At 40.7% G+C, this 23,818-nt stretch overlaps 1 protein-coding gene across 1 annotated transcript; it reads left to right on the top strand.

The window, feature by feature from the left end:
• The first annotated feature begins 936 nt into the window (after positions 1–936).
• RNF24 (ring finger protein 24) lies at positions 937–22,780 on the top strand. Its single transcript, XM_006877682.1, has 5 exons — positions 937–1,079; positions 12,898–12,940; positions 17,083–17,124; positions 21,787–21,866; positions 22,642–22,780. The coding sequence occupies exons 1-5, from the start codon at positions 937–939 to the stop codon at positions 22,778–22,780; spliced, it is 447 nt and encodes a 148-aa protein (XP_006877744.1).
• Positions 22,781–23,818: the final 1,038 nt, after the last annotated feature.

Here is a 23,818-nt window from a genome sequence, read left to right on the forward strand (position 1 = left end):
GCCACATCTTTCTCCTGCTGACAGTGGTGGGTTAGAACTGGCAATCTTTTGATGATAGCCAAGCACTTAATCACTTGGACCACCAGAACTCCTTAGATCTTCTTGTTGTTGTTAAGTGGCATTAAGTCAGTTCCGACTCATAGTGACCCTATATAAGGTTTCCGAGGAGCTGCTGGTGGGTTTAAACCGCTGACCTTGTGTCTCACAGTCCATTGCTGATCCTACAGCACCACACCATAAGTCCTATATACATATAAATATATAAACACAAATATACACATACCCTCTGTGATCAAATTGATTCTGACTCACAGCAACCCTGTATAGGATTTCCAAAGCTGTAAATCTATATTGGAACAGAAGACCTCATCTTTCTTCTCTGGAAAAGCTGGTGGGTTTGAACTGCCAACCTTCTAATTTGCAATTCAGTGCTTATTCTACAGTACCACCAGGGCTCCTTAATATAGCCACATACACATAAATATACCAACTTTTTTTTTTTAAACTAAATTGAGGTTACACTTTATAAACAGTTTATATCCCATTTAATTTTCCCACATAGCTTTACATTTTTCTTGACCATTTAATTTCTTAACTCCCACCCCCCTGCCACACTTTGAAGTTGAAATTTTTCATGTTGATTGATAGCTGGCATTGTTTCAGTGACAATGCCTTTTAGGGAATGAGTCCAACATAAAGCTTTTAGGCAGCACCTCTAGTCCCTAAAATAGTACCAGGACCATAGTTAGATTCAGTGTTTGTATAGAGATAAATGAATCAATGGCAAGCGTAACACTTTGCCAATCATATTTGTTTCAAATGGGGTTAATCCTTAGAAAACATTTACCACTGTGTATTTAAAAAAAAAAGTGACTTTGGTTTTTAAATTTTTATTCCTAATTTTTTCCCATTCTTTTCTTCCCCCACAGTTCATCCATGAGCTCGGATTTCCCGCATTACAACTTCAGAATGCCCAACATCGGATTCCAGAATCTGCCTCTCAACATATATATTGTGGTTTTTGGCACTGCTATATTTGTCTTCATCCTTAGTTTACTCTTCTGTTGCTACTTGATTAGGTAATCCATTTCCATTATCTCTTTCTTTAGCATATTCTAACCAATCAGATAATCAGCTTTCTTCCTTCAGCTTAAAAAAAAAAACAAAAACTTTCCTAACTTCGTATTGTGAATGGAGTGAAGATTTACAGAGCAGATCATCAGTTTCCCATTCAACAATTCATATATTTTATCTCAGTGATTGCAATCCCTTTAAGTAACATCACTTATCCCATTGTGTTTCTTTTCCTTTCCCAAGCCTTTGGAACTTGGCTGCTCTTTTAATCTCCATGGTTGGCCATTCTTTGATGAGCGGACCTCACTAGTGTGGGTGTCCCCCTATATACTTTATTATTGCTTGGCTGGAAATTGAGCCACCAGGGTGAGTTCAGTTCTGGATGTTGAATGGTAACCAAGGACCAGAGACTCTGTCTCACCAATAAGCCTGGTCTTTTTGATGATTTTGACTTTTGTTCTACATTTTTTCCTCTCTATCCAGTGCTTTCTTTATGTTATCCTATTCAGAACAGTTGGTAATGGTAACTGAGCACCATTTAGTTCTTCTGATCTCAGGGTCATGAAGACTAATGTTCACATGGTCTGTTAGTCAGTTGATTTAATTGTTTCTATGTGTCTTCAGTTTTCATCACTCCACTTTCCTCCAGACAATAAACAATCAATGCCAAGAGGTGTACTATAGATGGCCGCTTATGAGCTCTTAAGATCCCAGTCTCTGTTCACCAGAGTTATGCCAGTTAACCGTAGCTTCCCCCTGTGATCCTGAGCCCCAGGACCAGTAACTCATTCCCTCAAGGTGTTTGGTACTATCTAAGAAGTTTTTATTATTCTGCCCCGTGTGCTCCACCACATTCATGGATTTGTATGCAGCAAAGTTACATTCCATTATACAAATACCTTCTGTCAAATATATAAATATTTGTGGATACACTCCCACTCTCCCTGTCATACCCATTCAGCCATGTTTATGTCCAGGTATCTACTCATAGGTCACTGTTATTGCAAGATTTTGTATTATAGTATTTACCTCTGTTTTCTTTAACCCTCACTCCAAAAAAAAAAAAAAAAAGCTATAAGCCCAATAATAAGTGAAATTTTTAAATTAAGGGTGGCTTAATCTTCTGTAAGTACTAATCAGTAAAACACTTGTACCCAATCTTGAGTCCCATCTACCAATGAAGTGCTTAATAGAATAAAATTACCCTAATTTATTTTCCCACCATATTAGCACCTGATCTAAACAGGTTTTGTCTTTCCTAAGATCCTGCTGAGACAGAGATTTCAAAATTGTTAGGTAAAGTCATCAGGGGTCAAAAGACAAGGAACAATCTGTTAAAAATCTTCTTATGGTCTCTCAAGATTTTAAGCTCCTGTTTGTTGGGTAACTGATCAGATGTTCAGGTACTTGATTATGTGCCTAAAACATTGAATGTCCCACAGTAACTGATTTTTAATGTGGTATCTGATTTTCTGACAAGTAATTTTATATTCCTCATCAAAAGATCTTTTCTGGAGTTCTCACAAGTCTTAAATAGTTATGTTGGCTGTTTATGATTTTTAGATCTTACTCAGAAAAATTAAATACTTGAGGCTAATGTCCTGGTGTGGTGCTGTAGGTCAGTGCCGGACTGCTAAGCACAAGGTTGGTAGTACAAACCCATCAGCTGCTCCTCAAAAACCCCATATAGGTTCATTATGAGTCGGACCCTACTCGATATGGTGCTCAACAACAAAAATAGAATTATAGTACTGAGGAGAAACTTTTTAAAAAATTTATTTGTTTCTAGAAATTCTTTTCCTTACATTTCTTTGTAGTTAGATGCCATTGAATCAGCACTTAACTTATAGCGACTCCACGTGTCCCTTGAGTAGACTCCATGTGTTTGCATGGTCTGAGGAGTAGAATTACTTCGTAGGATTTACCTGACTCTACTCTTTTACGTTCGCAGTTCTTTAGCCCTTTTTTCCACAGAGCAGCTGGGGGGATTTGATCTGCCAACTTTCAGATTAGCAGCCAGTCACAAGCTTCTTGCGACACCCAGGTTCCAGACTGCTCTATATTTATATAAAATTTCTAAAACTGCATTTTTAAATGGTAGTTTAAAACATTTTATGTAAATATTCAGCATTTCTTTGAAAAATGGAGAACTAACCATGGCACAAACAGAACCTCATTGAATTACAATAAATTCCTTTTTTCAGCCCTCCTGCATTTCTTGATTATTCCTGTACAAATGATAGTTTAACTCAAATTTATGAACTTGATATTTTAATTTAAATTATTTTTTTAAGAGTACAAAATATAACAGAAAAAAAATGTTCATTAAGAAGGGGTTGTTGTGTACCATCAAGTCAGTCCTGACTCTGAGAGAATCGAACTTCCCCATAAGTGTTTCCAGGAGTAGATTGCCAGATCTTTTTTTCCTCAAACCACTAGTGAGTTTGAACCACCAATCTCCCAGTTAACAACCAGGTACTTAACTATTGTGCCACCGGGGTGTCTTAAGGTAGGATTGCTATTGCTGCTCTGTGCCATCGAGTTTGTTCGACACATACCAACCGTGTACAGGGTTTCCAAGGAGCAAATGGTGGGTTTGAATTGCCAATCTTGTGGTTCACAGTGCAGTGCTTAATCCTACAGCGCCACACCAGGAGCCCAAGAAAGGATTAACATATATAAACTACTTAATCCTAAAATGTATAATATGGTATCGTTTTTTTCTCTTTACTTATGTCAAATAATTCAATTTTAGTCTTTTTTTTTTTTTTTTTTTTTTAAGAAAAACACACATGCCAATTGTGATTCTCGGTAAATTTTTTTAAATTAAGTTATGAAACTTGATTTTATTTTATTGTATCTTTTTATAACTAAGCAAATAAAGCAGAGATAAACAAAAAATAGTGGCAATTATTTTCATGCATTATCACTGTACTTCATTTTGTCAGTCAAAAGAAAAAAGGGAAGAGATGGGTATCTTCTACACTAAAATGAAAGTATCACAGTTAATCAGAAAAACCAGCCATATTGGCATCATTTTGAAAATTTAATCATTGACTTTTCCCTTAGCAATGTGATCTTACTTTGTTACCTGTAGTCCTTCAAATATTAACGTTGTATTTAACAAGTTACTTATAGTCCATTTGGAAATCAATGACTTCAGCTCCTCCAAAATGACCCAAGCCATTTTTTTTAGCATAATCTACTAGTACCTTCCCAGGAGGCTATTTGCTTCTCAGCCATTAGTCGTTAGTCGCAGCTACAAAAGTCAGAACATAGGAGGAATGAAACTTAGGTCTAAACAAGATAACCACTAACAACTACAATTTACTCAACATGGGGAGCATGGTGGCTCTGTAGGATGAGGACTACAAATCACAGTGTTGGCTGTTGGAGCCCATCCAGCTGCTCATAGGAGAAAGTTGAGGCTTCCTGCTCCCGTCTCAGAAACCCTCTACAGGGTCACTCAATCTGAACTGACTCAGTGGCTCTTACCAACAACACCAGTCCAGAGTCAGCTGAATGTGATAACAAATCATATAATATTCTATTTTATGTACTCTTTCTTCCCAGAGAAGATACTTGTCTAATTCTCTCTGCTATATTCCAAGCACCCAAAACAGTACCTGACACAATGGTAGGCATACAATAAAATTTGTTAGATAAGTAAATGAATGCTTTTCTAGTAGCAAGTAAATAGATGTGCCTAAACTGAAAAATTAACAACTAGCAACACAAGGAAGTTATTTAGAGATAGGTTAGTAAATAGCAAAATAATGGGCTCAAAGGGGAGGAAATGGTGTTCTATGGGGAAGAGGGCAGAAGACTGCTGTTTTTTGTTGTTTTTGTGGTTTTTTTGGGTTTTATTTCTAACCTTATATAACTATACATGATTTTAAAATATTTAGTGTGTAACTTAAATAAATTAATGCTAAGAATAGATGGGATTTTTTTGTTGGTTTTGAACCAAGATACTGACAGTAGACTGAGAGATACATTTTGATTGAGAGCAATATCTGGGTGGCAAAAATCAACAGAAATTGATGCTTGAACATTAAGGACACAAAGGGTAGAGTGTAGACTGTTTCCTGGGCTTTTGGTTTAGGCCGAGGGGACTGCCCAGACTGCAGTCTCTTTACAAAGATAGAAGAAAGTGCTCTGGCAGAATCTGGGTGGAAGGCTGAGGGGTTCTCTGTCTAACAGACAAGATGTTGAGATGTTTCACTAGAGATCTAAGCCTGAAACAAAGGAGAAGTCTGGTCTAGAAATAGATTGTGCAATAATGGGTGGTACCCTGTAGGGAAAACGTGAGTGTGGAATAAAACTCACCCAGGACAGAACCCTAGGGAAACTGGTATTTCAAAAGAGTCCTCAATAGAAACTGGGAAAGGTAGGCAAGGAACAGGAGGAAAAGCATGAGAAATATGTCCCACAAGTTGGGATTTGGTCGGGTGTCAGCTGCTTCCAGGGAGATCATGAAAGTAAGAATCGAAAAGCCCCTGTTAACATTTAACAATTAGGTTTGCATCCATAAGCTTTCTTAGAAAAGCTGCAATAGCATGGGCGGAGAAAGGCAGGCTTTGAAAGCTTGACCAGCAGGTGAGGAATGGAAACAAGAACAGCATTTCTTAGAAGAATCCAGGCTGAGGCTAGATTAGAAAGAAAGTATTTTGGTGTTTTATATTTTAAGATAGAGATTTATATTTAAAAGAGTAAGATAGTTGTTAAGGATTTGTGAGAACGAACAAACCATGGAGGAAGGTTACTCAAGAGGTAAGAGACAAGATGGAGAGGAATTAGTCCTAACCCTCTCTTAAGACAGGGAATCCTGGTATGGCACTGTGGGTTAATGCGCTGGACTGCAAAGTCAGTTTGAACTGAATGGTCAGTGGTTCAAGTTCACCAGACACCTTGGAAACCCTATACAGGGTCGCTAATGGGTCGGAATCGACTCAATGGCACTTACCAACAAGATGGGGAGAAGACTCCCGGTTTGGCACTGTAGGATCAGCAAACCACAAGGTTGGCAATTCAAGCCCACCAGATGCTCCCCAGAAATACTGTAAAAGGGTAGCTGAGTCAGAACCAACTCAACAGCACTTAACAAGAAGACACAGAGAAGGGGAATTGTCAAGAATGATCCATGTGTGTACATATGTAGATTGGGACTTAGCAAGTTGTGCAGCACTGTAGGATTTAAGTACTCAACCATAAGGTCGGTTTGAACTACGAAGTCGACGGTTCAGACTTGCCAGCCGCTCCTCAGAAATGAGTCACTATGAGGTGGAACCGACTCTATGGCACTTAACAACAACAAAAACATACCTTTTTTTAAAAAAAAAATCTTTTTTTTCTCTGTGGACTAAAATTGATAGCTGAAAATGATGGGAGAGGAGATGGTGGTATGAAGCTTGAGGAGAGCAAGCAGCAAGAAGTGTGAAATGACCACTGTGTGGAAGCTTAGAATACCGAGTATGAGTGGGCAGAATGATGACAGAGTAGGGAGAAGGAACTGAGAATGAACCCCACAGGTTTATACAAACCATACAATACATGATTTTATCATTTCCTCCAGCACTGTGCAGTATTCCTTATGCCCTCTTACTTACTTTTTAGCAATCAGCACTTATTAAATGCTTACTGTGTACCTGCTGGATCTCTAGTGGCACTGTGGGTTAAGCATTGGGCTGCTAACTGCAAGGCCGGTGGTTCCTTGAGAGAAAGAGGTGGCCATCTACTCCCATAAAAAGTTGTCTTTATGAGTTGGAATCAACTTAGTAGCAATGGATTTGGTTTTATGTGCCTGCCAGTAAATTTTAAAGTCGTATTCCCTGGTCCCTACCTGTTTCCCATTATCTTCTCTACAGTGGAAGAAAGATAAGGCTTTCTGCTCCCGTAAAGATTTACAGCATCAGAAACCATCTCCAGGATTGTTATGAGTTGGAATCCACTTGATGACAGTGGATTGGGGTCTGAGGTTTGGAATACTTGTATACAAACCCTTTCCAGTTCTAGCCCTGGATGCAGCAGCCACTGAGATGTTGATGCCCAAGAAAAGCAGGACTGCTATTTATGAACACCTTCCTAAGGAGGCAGTGATAGTGGCCAAACCAGGTGTCTACTACCAGAGCACCCCGAATCAGCAGACAAGAGTTACCCAACCTTCACAGCACAAAGATCACGTAGTCTCTCAAGTCACGAGTCTATCCTTGAAGGAAGTTTGCCTGAAGACATATGTACTGGTACCTCACCAACAACAGTATCCAGTACCCATGATTACCTCCACCAACCCCAAAACAGTGCCTGTCACCCTGTGCCACAGCTGTCCCAAGACTGGCAAGCCACAACCAAAAGGGCTGGAGGGTGAACGACCTGAAAGGGAGGTTGTCACATTTAGAGATGGAGTGCTTTGCCTCCTGGGCCAACAATAAAGCCAGGGCTGGGGCTGAGTCAGCAACCGAATTCCAGTTTACAGGCAGATTTGGTCATGGACATGGTTAGTCACCTCAGTAAAGTTGAAGAGGATTATTTTGCAGTAAATAAACCTGTTGTTATTGTTGTTGTTAGGTGCCATCAAGTTGGTACTGACTCATAGCAACCTTATGCACAGCAGAACGAAACACACCCGATCCTGGGCCAATCTCAATAAACCTGTAGCCAGAAATAAATTCATATACAAGAAAGAAAACCAATGAGCTAAGGTTCCTTTCCATGAAGCTAAAACAACAGCAATAATGGCAACAAAAAATATCCAATTAAACCCAAAAGAAAGAAGGAGAAAAAGAAAAAACTAAGCACATAAATTGGGAGCACAGTCGCTCTAGAGGATAAACTATGAACCACAAAGTCAGTGGTTTGAGCCCACCAGCAGCTCCACGGGAAAAAGATGAGACTGTGCTCCCACAAAAATTTACAGCCTCAACAAAGGGAATAGAAGCAAATACTGTTGAATGCTGATGCACAGAGGAGATTGTAATCATTGCAATGAAACAATGGTGTAAAGCCGATGTTCTCCCATGTAAACCATCACTCAGTTCACAATAATTTTTTTTTTAATTACAGCCTCAGAAACCCTATACAGGGTCGTTATGAGTCAGAACCGACTCCACAGCACTTACCAATAAGAAGCAGCACATAAATCATGAGACAGAAATAAATGTACAAAGGGGGCTTCAAAAGTTCATGGAGAAATTCCAGTATCTTTTCATCCCATTTTCCACCAACTTTTTGAAACTCCCTTGTATAATAGAGAAGTCATGGAAACCAAAAGGTGGTTCTTGGGAAAGCTTACTGTTATTGATAAGAACCCCAGAAAGACTGATCAGGAAAAAAGGAGAGCAAACTAATAAGTAAGATTAGAAATGCATAAGAAATCGCTGCAAATCCTACCAACTGTGAAAGATTACAAGAGGATGTTTTGAACAACTTTATGATTAAATTTGAAGTTATACATGCATTAGACAGATTCCTATAAAAAAAAGCACTATTTGTTGTTGTTAGTTGCCATCAAGTCAGTTCCAACTCATTGCAACCCTGTGTAAAACAGAACAGAACACCGTCCAGTATTGTGCTAGAAAAAACAGATTCAAAATTGATAGAAGAAATAGAAGATATGACTACCTGTCTAACAAGTAATGTGTGTTATTCACACATTACAAGCCAAGTGACCTCACCAGAGAATTCTTCCTAGTATTTGTGGAAAAAATATACCTGTCTTTTATGACATTCCAGAGACTATAGAAGCAAAGGAAGTATTTCTTAGCTAATATGATAATGTTGTTTGTTGTTGTTAAGTGCCGTTGGCTCAGCAACCCTGTATAGGGTTTCTGAGGAGCAGTTGGTGGGCTTGGACTGCCAACCATTTGGTTCACTGTCCAGTGCTGATCCTACAGCGCCACACTAAGAGTCCCAGTATAATAATGAAACCTACATAATTTTGTTACCAAAATCTGACAAGGATATTACAAGAAAGGAAATTATTATAAGCCAAAACTATACTGAGGTCTCTTAGATAAATAGCAGATTGGCTCATAAAATAAAGTACCCGTGAATTTGAAAATGTCATCTAAATGAGACCAAATATTCAACGGCTACTTTAAAACAAAGATGAGAAGGTAAAGGGACAGGGAAACTAGATTACTAGAAATTGACCAACCAGAACAGAAATAATGAGGATGTTCACACATTGTGAAGAATATGACCAGTATTATATTTTGTGTAGATTGTTGACAGTACTAAACAATTTTGTGTAGAAATTGTTGAATGTAAATCTAGTTTGCTGTGTCAACTTTTACCAACATAATGAAATATTATTTTTAAAGAAAGGAAATTATATAGGCTAATCTCTTTCATAAACAATATATTAGTAAACAAAATCCAAAAATATACAAAAAGGATAGATAGAATACATCACACCCAAAGATGGCTTGTTCCAGAAATGAAGGTTACTTCAACATCCAAAATCATTCATAAAATATGCCACCTTTATTGTTTTAAGTGCCATCGAGTCGGTTCCAACTTAATAGCAACCCTGTATATGGTTTCTGGGGCTGTAAATCTTTGTGGGAGCAGAAAGCCTCATCATTCTTCCACAGAGCGGCTGGTGGGCTCAAACCGCTGACCCTATGATTAGCAGTCCACTGATTAGCCACTGTACTCCAATCACATTATTAGTTTAAAAAAAAAAAAAAAAACCACCAAGCACATTGCTTTTGAGTCAACTCCAATTTATAGCGACTGTATATAGGGTTTCTAACACTAAACCTTTACTGGAGCAGACAGCATCATCTTTCTCCTATGGAGCAGCTAGTGGGTTTGAACTACTGACCTTGGAAGTGAGCAGCCCAATGCCTAACCCATAGCACCACCAGGATGTAAAATGGAAAAAAATATATTAAAGACATTTGATAAAATGTAATACCTATTTATGGTATTTTTTGAACTTTGTAATTCAACAGAACTCCCTTTATCTGATCAAGGGTATCTACAAAAGACAGAAAACATAAGACTTAGTTGTGACAGATGGATAGCTTTCCTGAGACTGGAAATGAGGCCTTTGCGTTAATGCCACTGTACTTCGCATTTTATTGGAGGTTGAAGTCAGTGCAAAAAATGAACAATGTAAGCACATAGAAGAATAAAGATGTAAAATACATAAAGACCACAAAGACAAAAATTAAACTCATTATTTGCAGACATAATCGTGTATATTTGAAAATCTAAAAGATTCTATAGATAAACTATTTAGAATTAAATAACAAATGAACTTTAGTAACACCACTAGACAGATATCAGGTCAATATACAAAACTGAAATTGTGGGGGTTTTTTTATATGTGTATAGTAGCAAACAGAAATAAAAAGTATTTAAATACATATTACGGTAGCATCAAAAAGAATCAAATACCTAGGAATAAATCTAATAAAAGGTATATAAGCACTGTACTGTGAACCACAAGGTCAGCAGTTCAAACCTACCAGCTGTTCCTCAGGGTCACTGTGTGTCAAGACCACTTGACAGCACTTAACAACAAGGCCTCTACAGAGAAATGTGTAGAGAGAAATTAAAGAAGATAAATAAAGAAATAAACTATAGGCATGCATTAAAAAACCCAATCTTGCTAAAATGTCAGTTCTCTCTTAGTTAATGTATAAACTCCATGCAATCTCAGTCAAAATCCCGACAGATTTTTGTTTGTTTTGTGGAAATTGAAAGGCTCATGAAATGTGTCTAGAAATGCAAAGGACCAGTAATAGCAAAGACACTCATTAAGAATAAAAACACAGTACTGTAAATTAATGCTTGGATTATTCACCTAGTATCCAGCTCTTGATTTCTACTGCTGTTCTTCAATAAGAAGAACCAGGACTCCTCGGAAGGAGTGATGGGTTTCAGGGTTGGGGCAAGGAAATATAAACTAAGCTTGGAACATCTTGTAGTGCCAGTAAGTAAGAAAAGTTCTTGGAAAAGAATAAGGGCATGTTGAAAGGACTTTAGTTAACCTGAGGGTGTTCCTAAAGGCCAAAGCTAAGTCAGTTTAAGCAACAAAATAAGGATCCTATTGAATTGTAATCCATAGACAAAAATAAACATCAGTGAGTCCCTACTGACAGAAATAATTTAATAAGTAAATGGAAAAGGAACATCTCTTCCTTATGTAAGCATTCCAATTAAATGCACAAGGAATTAAAAAAATAGAAAACCGTCATTAGGCAAACACCAATACTATTCATAAGCAAGATGGGCACTAAAATAAGTGGCTGAAAGTTTAAGGGAAAATCCCAGGATATTTGCATTTTTCATACTTGCATATTTCAACACATTAAGTGCAATGGAGTCAGTTCCCACCCATAGCGACCTTGTGTAGGGTTTCCAAGGGGCTGCTGGTGGGTTTTAACTGACAATTTTGCAGTTAGAAGTCCAATGCTTCTAACACACCAGGACTCCAGTTTCAACATCTCTTCCAAAACACTAATTACAAAGGAGGAAATAGTGACTACTATGGAGAAACCCAATAGGCCCTACCTTAACTAAGTACCATGGTTAATATGTCAAAGGCTAGAAAGACAGGAAAGACTGGTATAGTCAGATTAGAGAAGATTTAGGAGCTTCAACAATTAAATGTAAATTGAAGTACTGGATTGAAAAAAAGAATATTAATAAAAAGAATACTTAAGAAATTCAAATAGAATCTATAGTTTGATTACTGGGGAGCACTTTGGCTCCATAGTATAAGTCCTGACTGTGAACCACAGAGTGCGTGGTTCAAGCCTGCCAGTAGCTCCACAGGAGAAAGATGAGACTTTCTGCTCTTTCAATGATTTAAGGCCTCAGAAACCCTATACAGGGTCAGTATGAGTCGGAACCTATTCCAAGGCACTTAGCAACAACGAAAGTTTGGTTATTAGTATATCAATGGTAATTTCCTAATTGGGTATTAACACCGGGATAGGGCAATAGACCAAGGAAATAGCACAGAAACACTAGAAACAGACTCTCAGAATTTATTCACCCGATTTACAACACATGCTGTATTGCAGTGGGGAAACACAGGGGTCTTTTCAATCAATGATGGAAAGTCAAATAGCTGTGGTGGTTGTTACGTGCCATCGAGTCGATTCCAATTCATAATGACTCTGGATAGGGTTTCCAATGAGCAGCTAGTGAGCTTGAACCACCAACTTTGCAGTTCCATCTCAACTTGCAGTCCAGTGCATTAACCTGAAGCGCCACACAGGACTCCATTTATCATTTCAGTGACTTGAATGTGAAGTGTAAAATCAAGCATATTTAAATCTATGGTGATAGAAATCAGTAAAAGTTACCTCTGCAGGGTGAGGAGGCATTAACTGAGAAGGGGCATGGCCAGGAGTGCTAGAAATGTCCTTTAGTATCATCTGGGTGATGATTACACAAGAATATGTATATATATAAACTATTCCAAAAAAAGGATTTTTTGTACTTTAATAGATGTGCATTGTACTTAATAAGCTTTTTAAATTCGGGAAAATGCGCTATGTTAAATATTGCAACAAGTTCACTACCAGTATAAAAATATTTAAGGCTGCATTGAAATTGAGATTGGATTTTACAATTTCACAAGGAATAAGTTACATTTCGGTGGTGTTTCATGACTCCCCAGGCGTTTTTTCATAACATGGTAAGACGAGATAATGCCATCTGAGTATATTCCAAGATAAAGAGTAAGGATTTTAAATGATCAATAATATAAATTAAAACCAAAAATTAGCAAGTTTTTGTGGTATTCAAATTGTTATTTTGGAAATCTCAGCATCCCATTATTTGTTTCTTTCTGTCTTTTAGGCTAAGACATCAAGCACATAAAGAATTTTATGCCTACAAACAGGTGAGGTAATAACCGCAGGTGGGCTTTGGTTATGTTTTTTCCCAAAAGTGAGAACTCAGATTTCTATTCCTATTTGAAACTGGGATTGGAATTTTGGTGGGGGGGAGAAGGGGATGACAGGGATTTGGTCCATAGGTTTATTTTGTTTTTCTGGGAACAATCTCATAGAAAATTGTGATTTGGTTTGGCTCTCAGCTTCTGGTCCAGAGAACTCCGAGACAGCTTGCCTTTCTCAATGAGCTGCCCAATGTTTTGTCTGGGCAGGAGACATTTTAGGATGATTCCACCTCTCTAACAGCTTTCTTAGCCTTGTCTCATAAACACGATGCTCTTGCATAGCAGTATGTGCTTTCTTATACATCTCCTCCATCATGTCTGGAGTTACACTGTTCTTTTTATAATGGAAGAATTAATTCTTGTAAGCATCTTTATCTTCTTTCATTAGGTAACGCATATCATCTGCAACGATCTGACCAATGATACGTTTCCAATGCACTTCTGAGTTGAATTCCTTGTTTTCTGTATCATAAACAGGGAATTACTTGGTCTTGTCAGGGATAGGCAAGACTCCATCCACAGCACCCTTCAGAGCCCCCAAAACATTATTTCCAGTAGTAGTTCTGGCAAGGCCTGCATCCACATAGGCAATGCCCATCACTGCTTTCCTGTTGTGTTCATCCCCAGTTACCTCCACTTAGCCTTCAGAGATCTTGTCCAGACCAAACCTACTGAGAAGTCTGCGGGCCAGCAGCAGGCCGGGACAGTGTGCTGCAGTCTAACTGGTCAGACCCTTTCACATCATACTTTGGGAGTCCATGAGTCTAAGCTGCGCAGATACAGTCATATCCCCTTCTATACGGACATCAGCAGTCTGGCAAAGGATTATCTGTTGGGTACACAAACGATGAGCCTGCATTTGAGTGGGTTGTACTCTTTTTATCCTAGATTACCAAGTGTTTTCAAGCATAGTAATCAGTTTTGCCCTCTCGTCTTCTAAATTTCACTTGGTATCCCTTGAAATTGGCCTTGTTTTTGACAACTTAACAGACCCCATTGTGGGGAACAGAGGCCAGCGGCCCAGCAGCTCTGTTAGGGAAGAAGCTGGGGTTGGATTCACTCATTTTCAGTTTAACATTTCATTTTCCAGTTTGTAATATGAAACTGATCAAATCCACTTTTTTGAAGTATTTGTTTTCTTTCTTAAGTATTAGTTGAAGCTTTAGAAAGCTCGGGTAATATAATTTAACAGGGAACTTTAGCCAGCATTTGCTAAAAGGGAAATAATGTAGTTTATAATCTGTGACGTTACTGTGTAGTTCAGAGACTCCATTGAATGAGGTTTTTTCCCCTTCTCCTCCATTATAAGAGATACCAGTTCCTCAGAGATGGCCAGCTATGTCCCAGTGGTCTCAGTTAGTGCTCTTTGTACTTTGTACTTTAAATTCAATTTGAGTTCATGATGCTGCACACTTGGATTACTGCTAACACCTAGCCCTTTGAACTCTCCTTTTACTGGTTTATTCTTTAAGTTAATAAATTTAGCTTTTATTGAAAGCTCCCATTACCATGTACCACTGACACCAAACAGTGGGTCTAGATGTTCCTTGATTTTTTTTTTTTGTTTGTTTTTTAAACCTCTATTCGGGTTTTTAACCTTGCTAGCAAGTCCATGTCACCATTTTAGGATGATACATCTATTTTCAAAAAAACTTTATTGGGAATGGAATGTAAATTTACAGAGCAGATCATAAGTTTTACATTCAGCAAATCATGTACTTTGCTTCATTATGATTGTAATCTCCCCCATGTACCAACAGTTGTTCGAATTTACCTCTATTTCCTTTAACTTTTGCCATCCTCCCTGTGTCTGCTGCTACCTTCATCTTTTCTTCTGTCAAACCTCCCTCTTATTGCATATTGGCTGTCCATCACCCATATTAGCTTAGCGTGTGTCTACCTTCTAGCCTATAAATAGTTCCCTCCCTTCCCATCCCTCACCCCTCGTAATCATCATAGAATAGTTCATTTAGCAAAAAAAATCTTTTCTTACATTTTGCAACAGTGGTTCATACAGTACTTGTCCCTTTGTGACTAATTTCATTCATCGTAATGTTCAGGTTCATCCATGTTGTGAGGGGTATTGCAGATTTACCGTTATTCATCAACATTGCATAGTGTTTCATTGTGTGTCTGCACTAAAGTGAGTTGAACCATTCTTCCGTTGATGGGCATTTAGACTCTCTGTCTTTTTGCTGTTGTGACTAGTGCTACAGTGAACATGAGTGTTCATAGCTCCAGTTGTGTCACTACTCTTACTTCTTGAGGATATATACCAAGTAGAGGGATTGCTGGGTCATATGGTTATTTCTAGTTTCAATTTTTTGAGAAAGCATCATACTGTTTCCCACAGTGGTTGCACCATTGTGCAGCCAGCCCCACAAGAAGTATAGGAGGGTCCCAGTCTCCACACCCACACCAGCATTTGTTGTTTTCTGTTTTTTTTTAGAACTTTGCTATTAATGCTGGAGTAAGATGCTGTTATCATTGTTGTTTGGATTTGCATCTCTAACTACTAATGAAAGGAGCTCTGGTGGCGTAGTGGTTACCTGTCAGGCTGCTAACCTCAAGGTCAGCAGTTTGAAACTACCAGCCATTCCGTGGGAGAAAAATGAGGCTTTCTGCTCCCTTAAAGATTTACAGCCTCAGAAACCCTATACAGGGTCGCTATGAGTCAGAACCGACTCCACAGCACATCACCATCACCAAGGGCTAATGATCGTGAGCATTTCTTATGTGTGTTGGCCACCTGAATGTCTTCTTTGGTGAAGTGCGTGCTTACGTCATCTGTCCAGTTTTTAATCGATTATTTGTCTTCCTCTTGTTGAGGCATTGACATATTTTATAAATTTTGAAGAGTAGTCCTTTGATATGTCATTGCCAAACATTTTTTCCCATAGGGTTACATATGTTATCGTCCATCATTCTGTCCATGTCATTTGAAGATCTGGGCTCAGTAGCAAGTTCCTTGAAGGTGTACATTGATGTCATGTCTGAAAGTATAATGGTTTAGTTTCCTAAATGATTTTCTGTTGTTTCTTCTCTCAGTTCTATCATAATCTTGACAACCTACAAGGTACTATATGTAGGCTAACTAGAAAATAAAATTGGTCTTGGTAGTCCAAGGACAGCATCAACTGGGAGGACTTATCAGATCACTAAATAGATGCCATCTGATCTTTAGAATACACTGGATTGCAAGTTTTGTACATCTCTAAACAGCTGCACAACAGCTTCTGGTTATCATTTCTGAAACCATGATTTGCCTTCAAAACCATGTAGTGTAAGACACCCAAACTTTAGAGATTTCCTTCAAATTTCACCTACCTGTTTTTCACTTTAAGAGGAAATACAACTGTAATAAACTAAGTATACCCTCAGGGAAAAAATGATTTTTAAAATCATCATCTGCCCACTTATCATTTGGTAAAATGTTTTATTGATGTCTGGTTCCCACACAATCAGGTTAGGAACAGCACTTGGAGAAATTTTTAAAGTCCATTAACATAACTCTGGGTACAGCTGGTTTGCAGAGCACAGTGATGTATAACAGGCACAACTTCCAAAATTAAGATTGAATATGCTTTTTCATCTTTATTAATTTACTAACCAACCAGTCCTATCAGCCCATGTTGTGTTTTACTGAATTGTGATCAATTTGCCTCATTTTTCCCATCATATTGGCACTTGGTCTAGATGTTATTGGTGTTAAGTGCCATTGAGTTGGTTCCAACTCATAGCGACCCTGTATATGGTTCCTGAGGACCTGCTGGTGAATTTGAACTGATAACCTTGTGGTTAGTGTTTATCCAACAGCGCCACACCAGGACTCCTGGTCTCGATGGGCATCTTTTCCTCACATTTCCTACTGTCAGAGAGATTTCAAAATTGCTTTTCAGGAGGATATTAACATCATTGCTCAATTAAATAAAAACAGAAAATGTAGCTGAAATATCTTCTCTTAAACTGTTTAAGAGATTCTTTCCAATATTGAGTATGAAAGAAATCAAGTTACATACAAAAAAGAGAAGTATTTGTGAGTATAATGAGGAACTTTTAAATTCACACTTTTTTTCGTCTTGCAGGTTATTTTAAAAGAAAAAGTAAAAGAACTAAACTTACATGAGGTAAGTTGATAGAAGGTAAGTTAGGGGAATACTCTGGTATTTAAACATTAATAGAATATTTGAGGGTGAACGCACATAAAAATCAACTGCGTGAAGGTCTTAAGAAAGTAGCCTAACTCAGGTTTTTAACAGAAATGAGACTAAGTGTACGATTTCATAGCCACAAAATTGCTGCTTACTGTATATGAAGACCAAGAAAATAGGAAAAAAAACAAAACACCAAATCCACTGCCATCAAGTAGATTCCAACTCATAGAGGCCCAGACAGAGTAAACAGTCCCTCTGCTTTCTGAGGCTGTAAATCTTTACGGGAGCAGACAACCTCATTTCCTTTCATGGAGCAGCTGTAAGGTTAACAATTCAACGCCTACCCTCAGGGCTCTGTATAAGAGGTTGTTATTGTTGTTAGGTCAACTCAAGTCATAGCAAACTCTCTTGGGTTTCCAAGGAGCAGCTGGTGAGTTTGAACCGGTGACGCTGTGATTCAAACGACCTTGCGGTCCAGTGCTTGATCTCACAGCGTCGTCACGCCAGGACTCCACATGCAGATGACACAGATATAGTTTTTGTATTCAAGGTGAATTTGCACTCATTTCACTCTTGAAAATGATCCCATTATTCTTTGCTTACCAGTGCACAGCCAAGGGAGTAATGACATCACTTGTTAGGGTGGTAGGTGAGGCAGCAGGAGGGAATAAGGGAAGAGCACATGGTCAAGAGATATGAATCCTTGGGATTGTCTAACTATTAAGTGACTGTTTCACAAGAATTAGGAGATTTTGTAACTGAAATCCCAACGTCTATGTGTCTGTGTGTGCTCTGTCCTACTGTACACTTTAAAACAGTCTGTAAGAATTTTTTTTATCTAAGTTTTGCCTCTGGCTACAAATGTTCAGGGGTTTTATTTTTTCATTTTCTCACCCTTACAATCCCTACCTTTCTGGGTTTTTGAAATGGCGTTTAAAGAAAGGACCTGGAGTGCGTTGCAGTATCTGTTTTATAGCCTAACTGAGGAAAGCTGTACTGCCAGCCCCTTTGTGAAACCAACCATCCCACCTCTAACACTCTGCTCAGCTGGATTCAATCATTCACTGCAGTGCCACACTGAACTCAGACACCAGACTCACAGTTATGGGGTTTAGGGAAGTTAACAGGTTACAATGTAGAGTCAGAAACATTCAGGGCCCAGTTCTTCCAGTCAGAACAGCCTCTAGTCTGCCAGGCCCAACGACAAGCCTCTCTGGCCCTGAGCCTCTGCCTTGCTCCCATAGTGTTACAAAGCTCCATTAGTTCTGCTGATTAATGCAGGACACACCACTCCACCATAAGCCTCAGCCCGAGACCGCTGGGCTCTAGCTCTGTGGGTCAACAAACCTAGCTCCCCCAATTAAGCTCCTGGAGGTACTCCACCTCCGAGCAAGCCTCCTGCCCAAACTCACTGTGCCTCACTTACCCTGTGAACCAGAAAAACCAACGCTCTGTCTGGTGGTCTGGCTCTGTTGCTGCCACTCCTCTCGTATCACAGCTTTCTGTCCCTGGATCAGAGAGAGTCACTGCACACGCCCGACTCTTGGCTGATGGTAATAAAATTCCCCACCTCCTGCTTCTGAGATGGCTCATTTTATACCTGCGCTAGAGTTCCAAGTGTTTACAATCACAATTAACCATGTTAACTCACAAGTGAATCATATCATCCATCAACATCTCCCTCCAGAAAAGAAAAAGTCGTTTGGTGGGAGTTTACAAAGACTATGGTTAGAAGAGACGTTAAATAATTCACTGCACTGCACTAGAGAGAGTTAATTTGTGAAATTATTTGAATACTAATAAAAATATTAATTTGTATTATTGTCAGACACTTTGATCTCTGTTACTGCTCTTTTGTTGTTAAGCTGTTGAGTCCGTTCCAACTCATAGCAACCCTGTTGGGGTTGTATAGGATTTCTGAGGAGTAGCTAGTGGGTTTGAACCTCCAGCCTTGTGGTTAGCAGTCCACTGCTGCTCCTACAGCACCATGCCAGGACTAATGCTCTTTGTTGTTGTTGTTAAGTGCCGTCAATTCAGTTCTGACTCATAGCGACCCTGGATGGGTTTCCAAGTGGTGGTGGTTATGAGCTGTGGAGTTGGTTCCAAGCCTGTACAGGGTTTCCGAGGCTGTAAATCTTTATGGGAGTAGAAAGCCTCATCTTTCTCCCGCAGAACAGCTGGTAGTTTCAAACTGCTGACCTTGTGGTTCGCAGCCCGATTCGTAACTACACTACCAGGGTTTCCAAATAGCAGCTGGTTAAATTTAAACCACCAACCTTGTGGTTCAAACCAACCTTGCGGTCCAGTGCTTTATCCCACAGAGCCTTTGAATATTTTTCATGAAAGAGTTGATGCCTTACTGTTTAATAGCACTTTAGACCTACCCGCAGATTAAACTGAATGTGTAAACAAACACTGATTGCTGTTTGATTTTTAACTTTCATCTAAAATTCATTTTGGCACATGGCCAAAATCACTGTAAAGTAATAGAGAGTAATACATTTTCTAATTAATAGGTTTTTTCTGGAAAGGTTAAATTCTGACATACATTAACAATGCTGAATAACCAGGTTCAGATGTGGCACTGTAGGATCCACACTGGACTGTGAACCACAAGATCTGCCGTTCAAACCTACCAGCTGCTCCTTGAGAACCCTACACAGGGTTGCTACAAGTTGGAACCAACTTAATGGCACTTAACAACACCAACACAATGCAAGTCTTCTTTAGTGGTTTGACCCATTAGTTTAGAATCTTTATCCTGAGTAAGTGCGTTCAGAGTTAGTATCACACCTGCGCCCACCAGTTCTAGTTTTCTTGAGTCTGAGCACACTACCAACACCCACACTGTTACTTGAGTATAGTGTTAGGAAAACCCAATCTCACTATACCCGTTTCTAGAAGTCATCACAGGCTTTCCTCAGTTCATTTGGTTCTTTTCTCGTTGCATTTCTTGGTGATAAAATTATGTTGTCAAACTTGTTTTTTGTGTGTGCATTCCTGTAGCTTATCCATACAGTACTAGTTTGTTCCTGTGTGAACACACAGAATTTTAATTTAGGGGGTGATGGTTGTTGTGTTATAATCAATGTTAGCCCTTTTGTTTTTGTCCCTCTGGCCTTGGAGGCTGTTTTCCTTTTTAATATTTTTTCCTGTTGTTGAGATTGGGTAATCTCCATTCTTCCCTGGTTCTTTCCTCTGCCCCCTCCATTCTGCTACCGACACTCCTATGAAGGGGACAAGGCAAGTAGCATCCTCATTTTACAGCTGGAGGAACCAAGCTCCAAGTGACATCCTGATGGCAGGCATCCCAGTTAGCAGGCATCCTGCTTTCCCCCCTGCTCCCTAGCTATCTCAGCAGTGATGCGGAATCTGATACAGCACAGTTATCCATTCTCCTCTTGGGAACATCCTGTCTACTGGGTATACAGTCCCTAGGAACTCCCTGGAGAAGGGCATTGGGAAACAAAAGTTCACAGTACTTAGTCATGGTACCAAGACCCCTATGTCCTTCCCTTAGATCACATCATACAACCTAAGAAGACTGGGTTACATATTGCTGGTTAAGAAACTAGTGACAGGAGGACAGTTGGGGCAAGGAAAAATATCCAGGGATGGGCAGAGCTAAAAGCAGAAGTTCAGCATTGGTCAGGAGACAGGAGTGGTACAGCTCCTCGGTGCACTAGACCCAGGCCCATATCCAGGCCTGGCCTCTGATCCGTGAAAGGCCTCGGGCATCATAGTTCCTCCCCTTTGCTTCTGCTTCCTTAGCTGTAAAATGGGTACATTCAATCAGGCATGGTGCCCATGTACACTGACAAGTGCTCAAGTAGTAGTGGTTGAAACCCAGCATCCAGGCATGAAGGAGGACACCTGTCAGAAGTACTGGCCCACTTTGCAGTTTCGTAAGCTTTCATTCAGTGACTTGAGTAACTTTTTATGCAGCAAAGACAGACGCAAATAGGGCATTGTCGAAGTGGGAGACCTCAGGGACTATAAATAGCAAGTTATTGCAGGCTGTGCCATCTGTAGTTTCCATGTTTCAAAACTAGAGAAAGAACTCAGTCCTGGGCGTGAACAGTCTCCTAAAGTGAGCACACCACACTCTCTTGAAGATTTGGACAAGGACCACCCTTACAAACATGTTTGCTCTTCTCACGATTCCCCAGAAAGCTGGATGAGTAACATTTCTGATTTTGTGGATGAGGCTGGGGGTTGATGGGATGACTGGGGATGACTGGGGAATACCCTGGGACACCCTGAATCCAGCCTTATGGTCTGAGACCTTCAAATCCAGGTCCCAAAGTCAGGGGCTGTGCTGCTGAGCGGGCACACCACAGACAGTTAGATTGCGCTAAGACTACCTATGTGAGAGAGACATAAATCACTCTTGGATGTTCTGGGTAAAGGAAGCTGCCGCTCGTTTTCTGTGTTCTCTTGTCCACCCACCATTTTTAAGACGTGTGCTACAAAGAACATGAGACTTCTTCAGAAGACTGTGCTTCTCTGAGTCCTTTGTCTTGCACTTAATGAGCTGTGGGACATTCCAGTCGCATCCCATGGTCTGCACTCTACTCTGTAGCCTGGGAGAACACTTAGCAGACACGTTCCCTCACTTGTGAACTTGTCTTTCAGCTCTGTGCAGTGTGTCTAGAAGACTTCAAGCCTCGCGATGAGCTGGGGATTTGTCCATGTAAGCACGCCTTCCACAGAAAGTGAGTATTGGTGGGGAATTCTTTAATAGGACCTGAGTTTGAGGCACCTTGATCAACTTACTTATGGGCTTTTGGCAATGCAGAGAAGCTAGGTGACTTCATGGTTGGTCTGTCCTGCAGAAACTTGGGAGCACCCTTCTCAGTCCAAGAGGTGGGGCATGTATATGCTCCTGATATTGGGAGGGATGAGGTTGGTCTAACCTGACCACCTCCACAGGGTTTGGGGCAGAGAGCTTAACAAGTTCACACCTGTTTGCATTTAGCTGGAACTTTCCAATGAGGGCTGCCATCTCCTAAAAATGTGTCTTAATCAAAACCACTATTATAGCACAATAAATACAGACCAGACGTAAATGGTTGTGTGGGATCATCTCCTCCCTCTTCCTACAGACATGGCAGTAGGCACCCCTCTCTTGCAATCTGAATGTGCTTTGCACTTCTATTCAGAAAATGTATTTCTCCTCCTTCCCACCCCGTGCTGAATGTACTTCAGTCTTCTCCAGGAAGTTGGGCAGGGCTGAGGGTACAGCTCTGCTGACGGTGGCTTCTTAGTATCACCTTCTGGAAGATGGGTGGCTCTAGTTCCTCCTGAGGGTGAAACACCTACTGGTGGAGCACTTCGGGACCAGACACCAGACTTCTAAACACGTTAGCTGTCCACAGCAGCCCCTGGCTCTGGGCAACAGATGCGTCCAGTATATGCCCAACTGCTGAGCCGTGGGTTGCTGCGAGCCTGGGGCTGACGCCTTGCCTCCTATGGTGTCTTGTTCTGCAGGTGCCTTATTAAGTGGCTGGAGGTGCGGAAAGTGTGTCCATTGTGCAACATGCCAGTTCTGCAGCTGGCCCAGTTGCACAGTAAGCAGGACCGTGGACCCCCACAGGGGCCCCTCCCTGGGGCAGAGAACATTGTATAGCTTACCACAAGGACCAGACTGTTGCAGGATACACCAGCCGCATGAAGCCAGGAGCAACACGAGCAGTCTCTGCATTGGCTGCTCTCTACCTGAGGCACCAGCTGCCATTTCCTCTGTCTCTTGAAGAACTCTTGGACCAGCCAAGCTGGGAACCCATATATCTGGGTCTTGTGACATCCATAGCACTCTGACACTACCCCCTGCCAGAAGAGGAGTGGACAAGGCTGCGGGTTTGGTTCCAGAAGCTTCCTTCATTACTCTGTCTCCTAGACACTTACCCCTCTATCAAGTGGACTCTCTCAAGCAGAGGGGAAGATGCACACAAGTGTTAGAGAAGGGAACTAAGGGCAAGTCTAAACCACACACACCACCCTGTGGACAGATGAGCTTCTATGCAGACCTTGCATGCCTTTGCAGCAGCAGACCCACCCGGCAGTCCCTGCGCCAAGTAAACCAGCAGTACCTCAGCAAAGCACGACCAGGTGCCAGTGGCCGGTGCAGCAGTGCCAACAAGGCTTTCCATGTTACATTCCTTCAATCAGACCAACTCGGAACCCAAGGGATTTAGTTACAAGCAGAGCAGCTGTGACCCTCGCCAGTCTCTTCTCCCTCAAGTTCACAGCATCTGCTATCAGATCACCTAAGCTAAAAACATTAGATGCCCTTGGAAAGGCCTGGTTAGAAGCCATTTCCTCATGTCATTCCCCTCCTCCTAATGGAGAGGTACTGGGGGGGTGGGTCTCTGAGCCTGTACTGTCCCTGTGTGACCTGGGGAGGTACCAGAGTCGTGCCCCTGTGCCTGGGGAGCCACTGGTCTTGGCTCACTGCCCTGGATGGGCCCCCACGAGCCTCAAGCTACTCAGAAGAGGAGCATCTTTTTGAGAATGGCCAATCCTGGCCCCATTCAGATGGGAGGATTCTGAGCCCCTCCTCACCCACCCTCCCTCCCCTGCCCTGCCCTCCTCAGAGGCACGGCTCCACCTTTTCCCTTCTTCTTGCCTTCTGTTTCTACTTAACAAAAATGCCTGTCACTGACCT

This window comes from Chrysochloris asiatica, unplaced genomic scaffold (assembly GCF_000296735.1).
Source record: "Chrysochloris asiatica unplaced genomic scaffold, ChrAsi1.0 scaffold00555, whole genome shotgun sequence".
Taxonomy (NCBI): Eukaryota; Metazoa; Chordata; class Mammalia; order Afrosoricida; family Chrysochloridae; genus Chrysochloris; species Chrysochloris asiatica.

Coding starts and splice junctions, on each gene's coding strand:
- RNF24 (XM_006877682.1), top strand. CDS start 937: ATGAGCTCGGATTTCCCGCATTACAACTTCAGAATGCCCAACATCGGA. Junction 17,125..21,786: donor AAGAACTAAACTTACATGAG/GTAAGTTGATAG, acceptor CTTGTCTTTCAG/CTCTGTGCAGTGTGTCTAGA. Junction 21,867..22,641: donor AAGCACGCCTTCCACAGAAA/GTGAGTATTGGT, acceptor CTTGTTCTGCAG/GTGCCTTATTAAGTGGCTGG.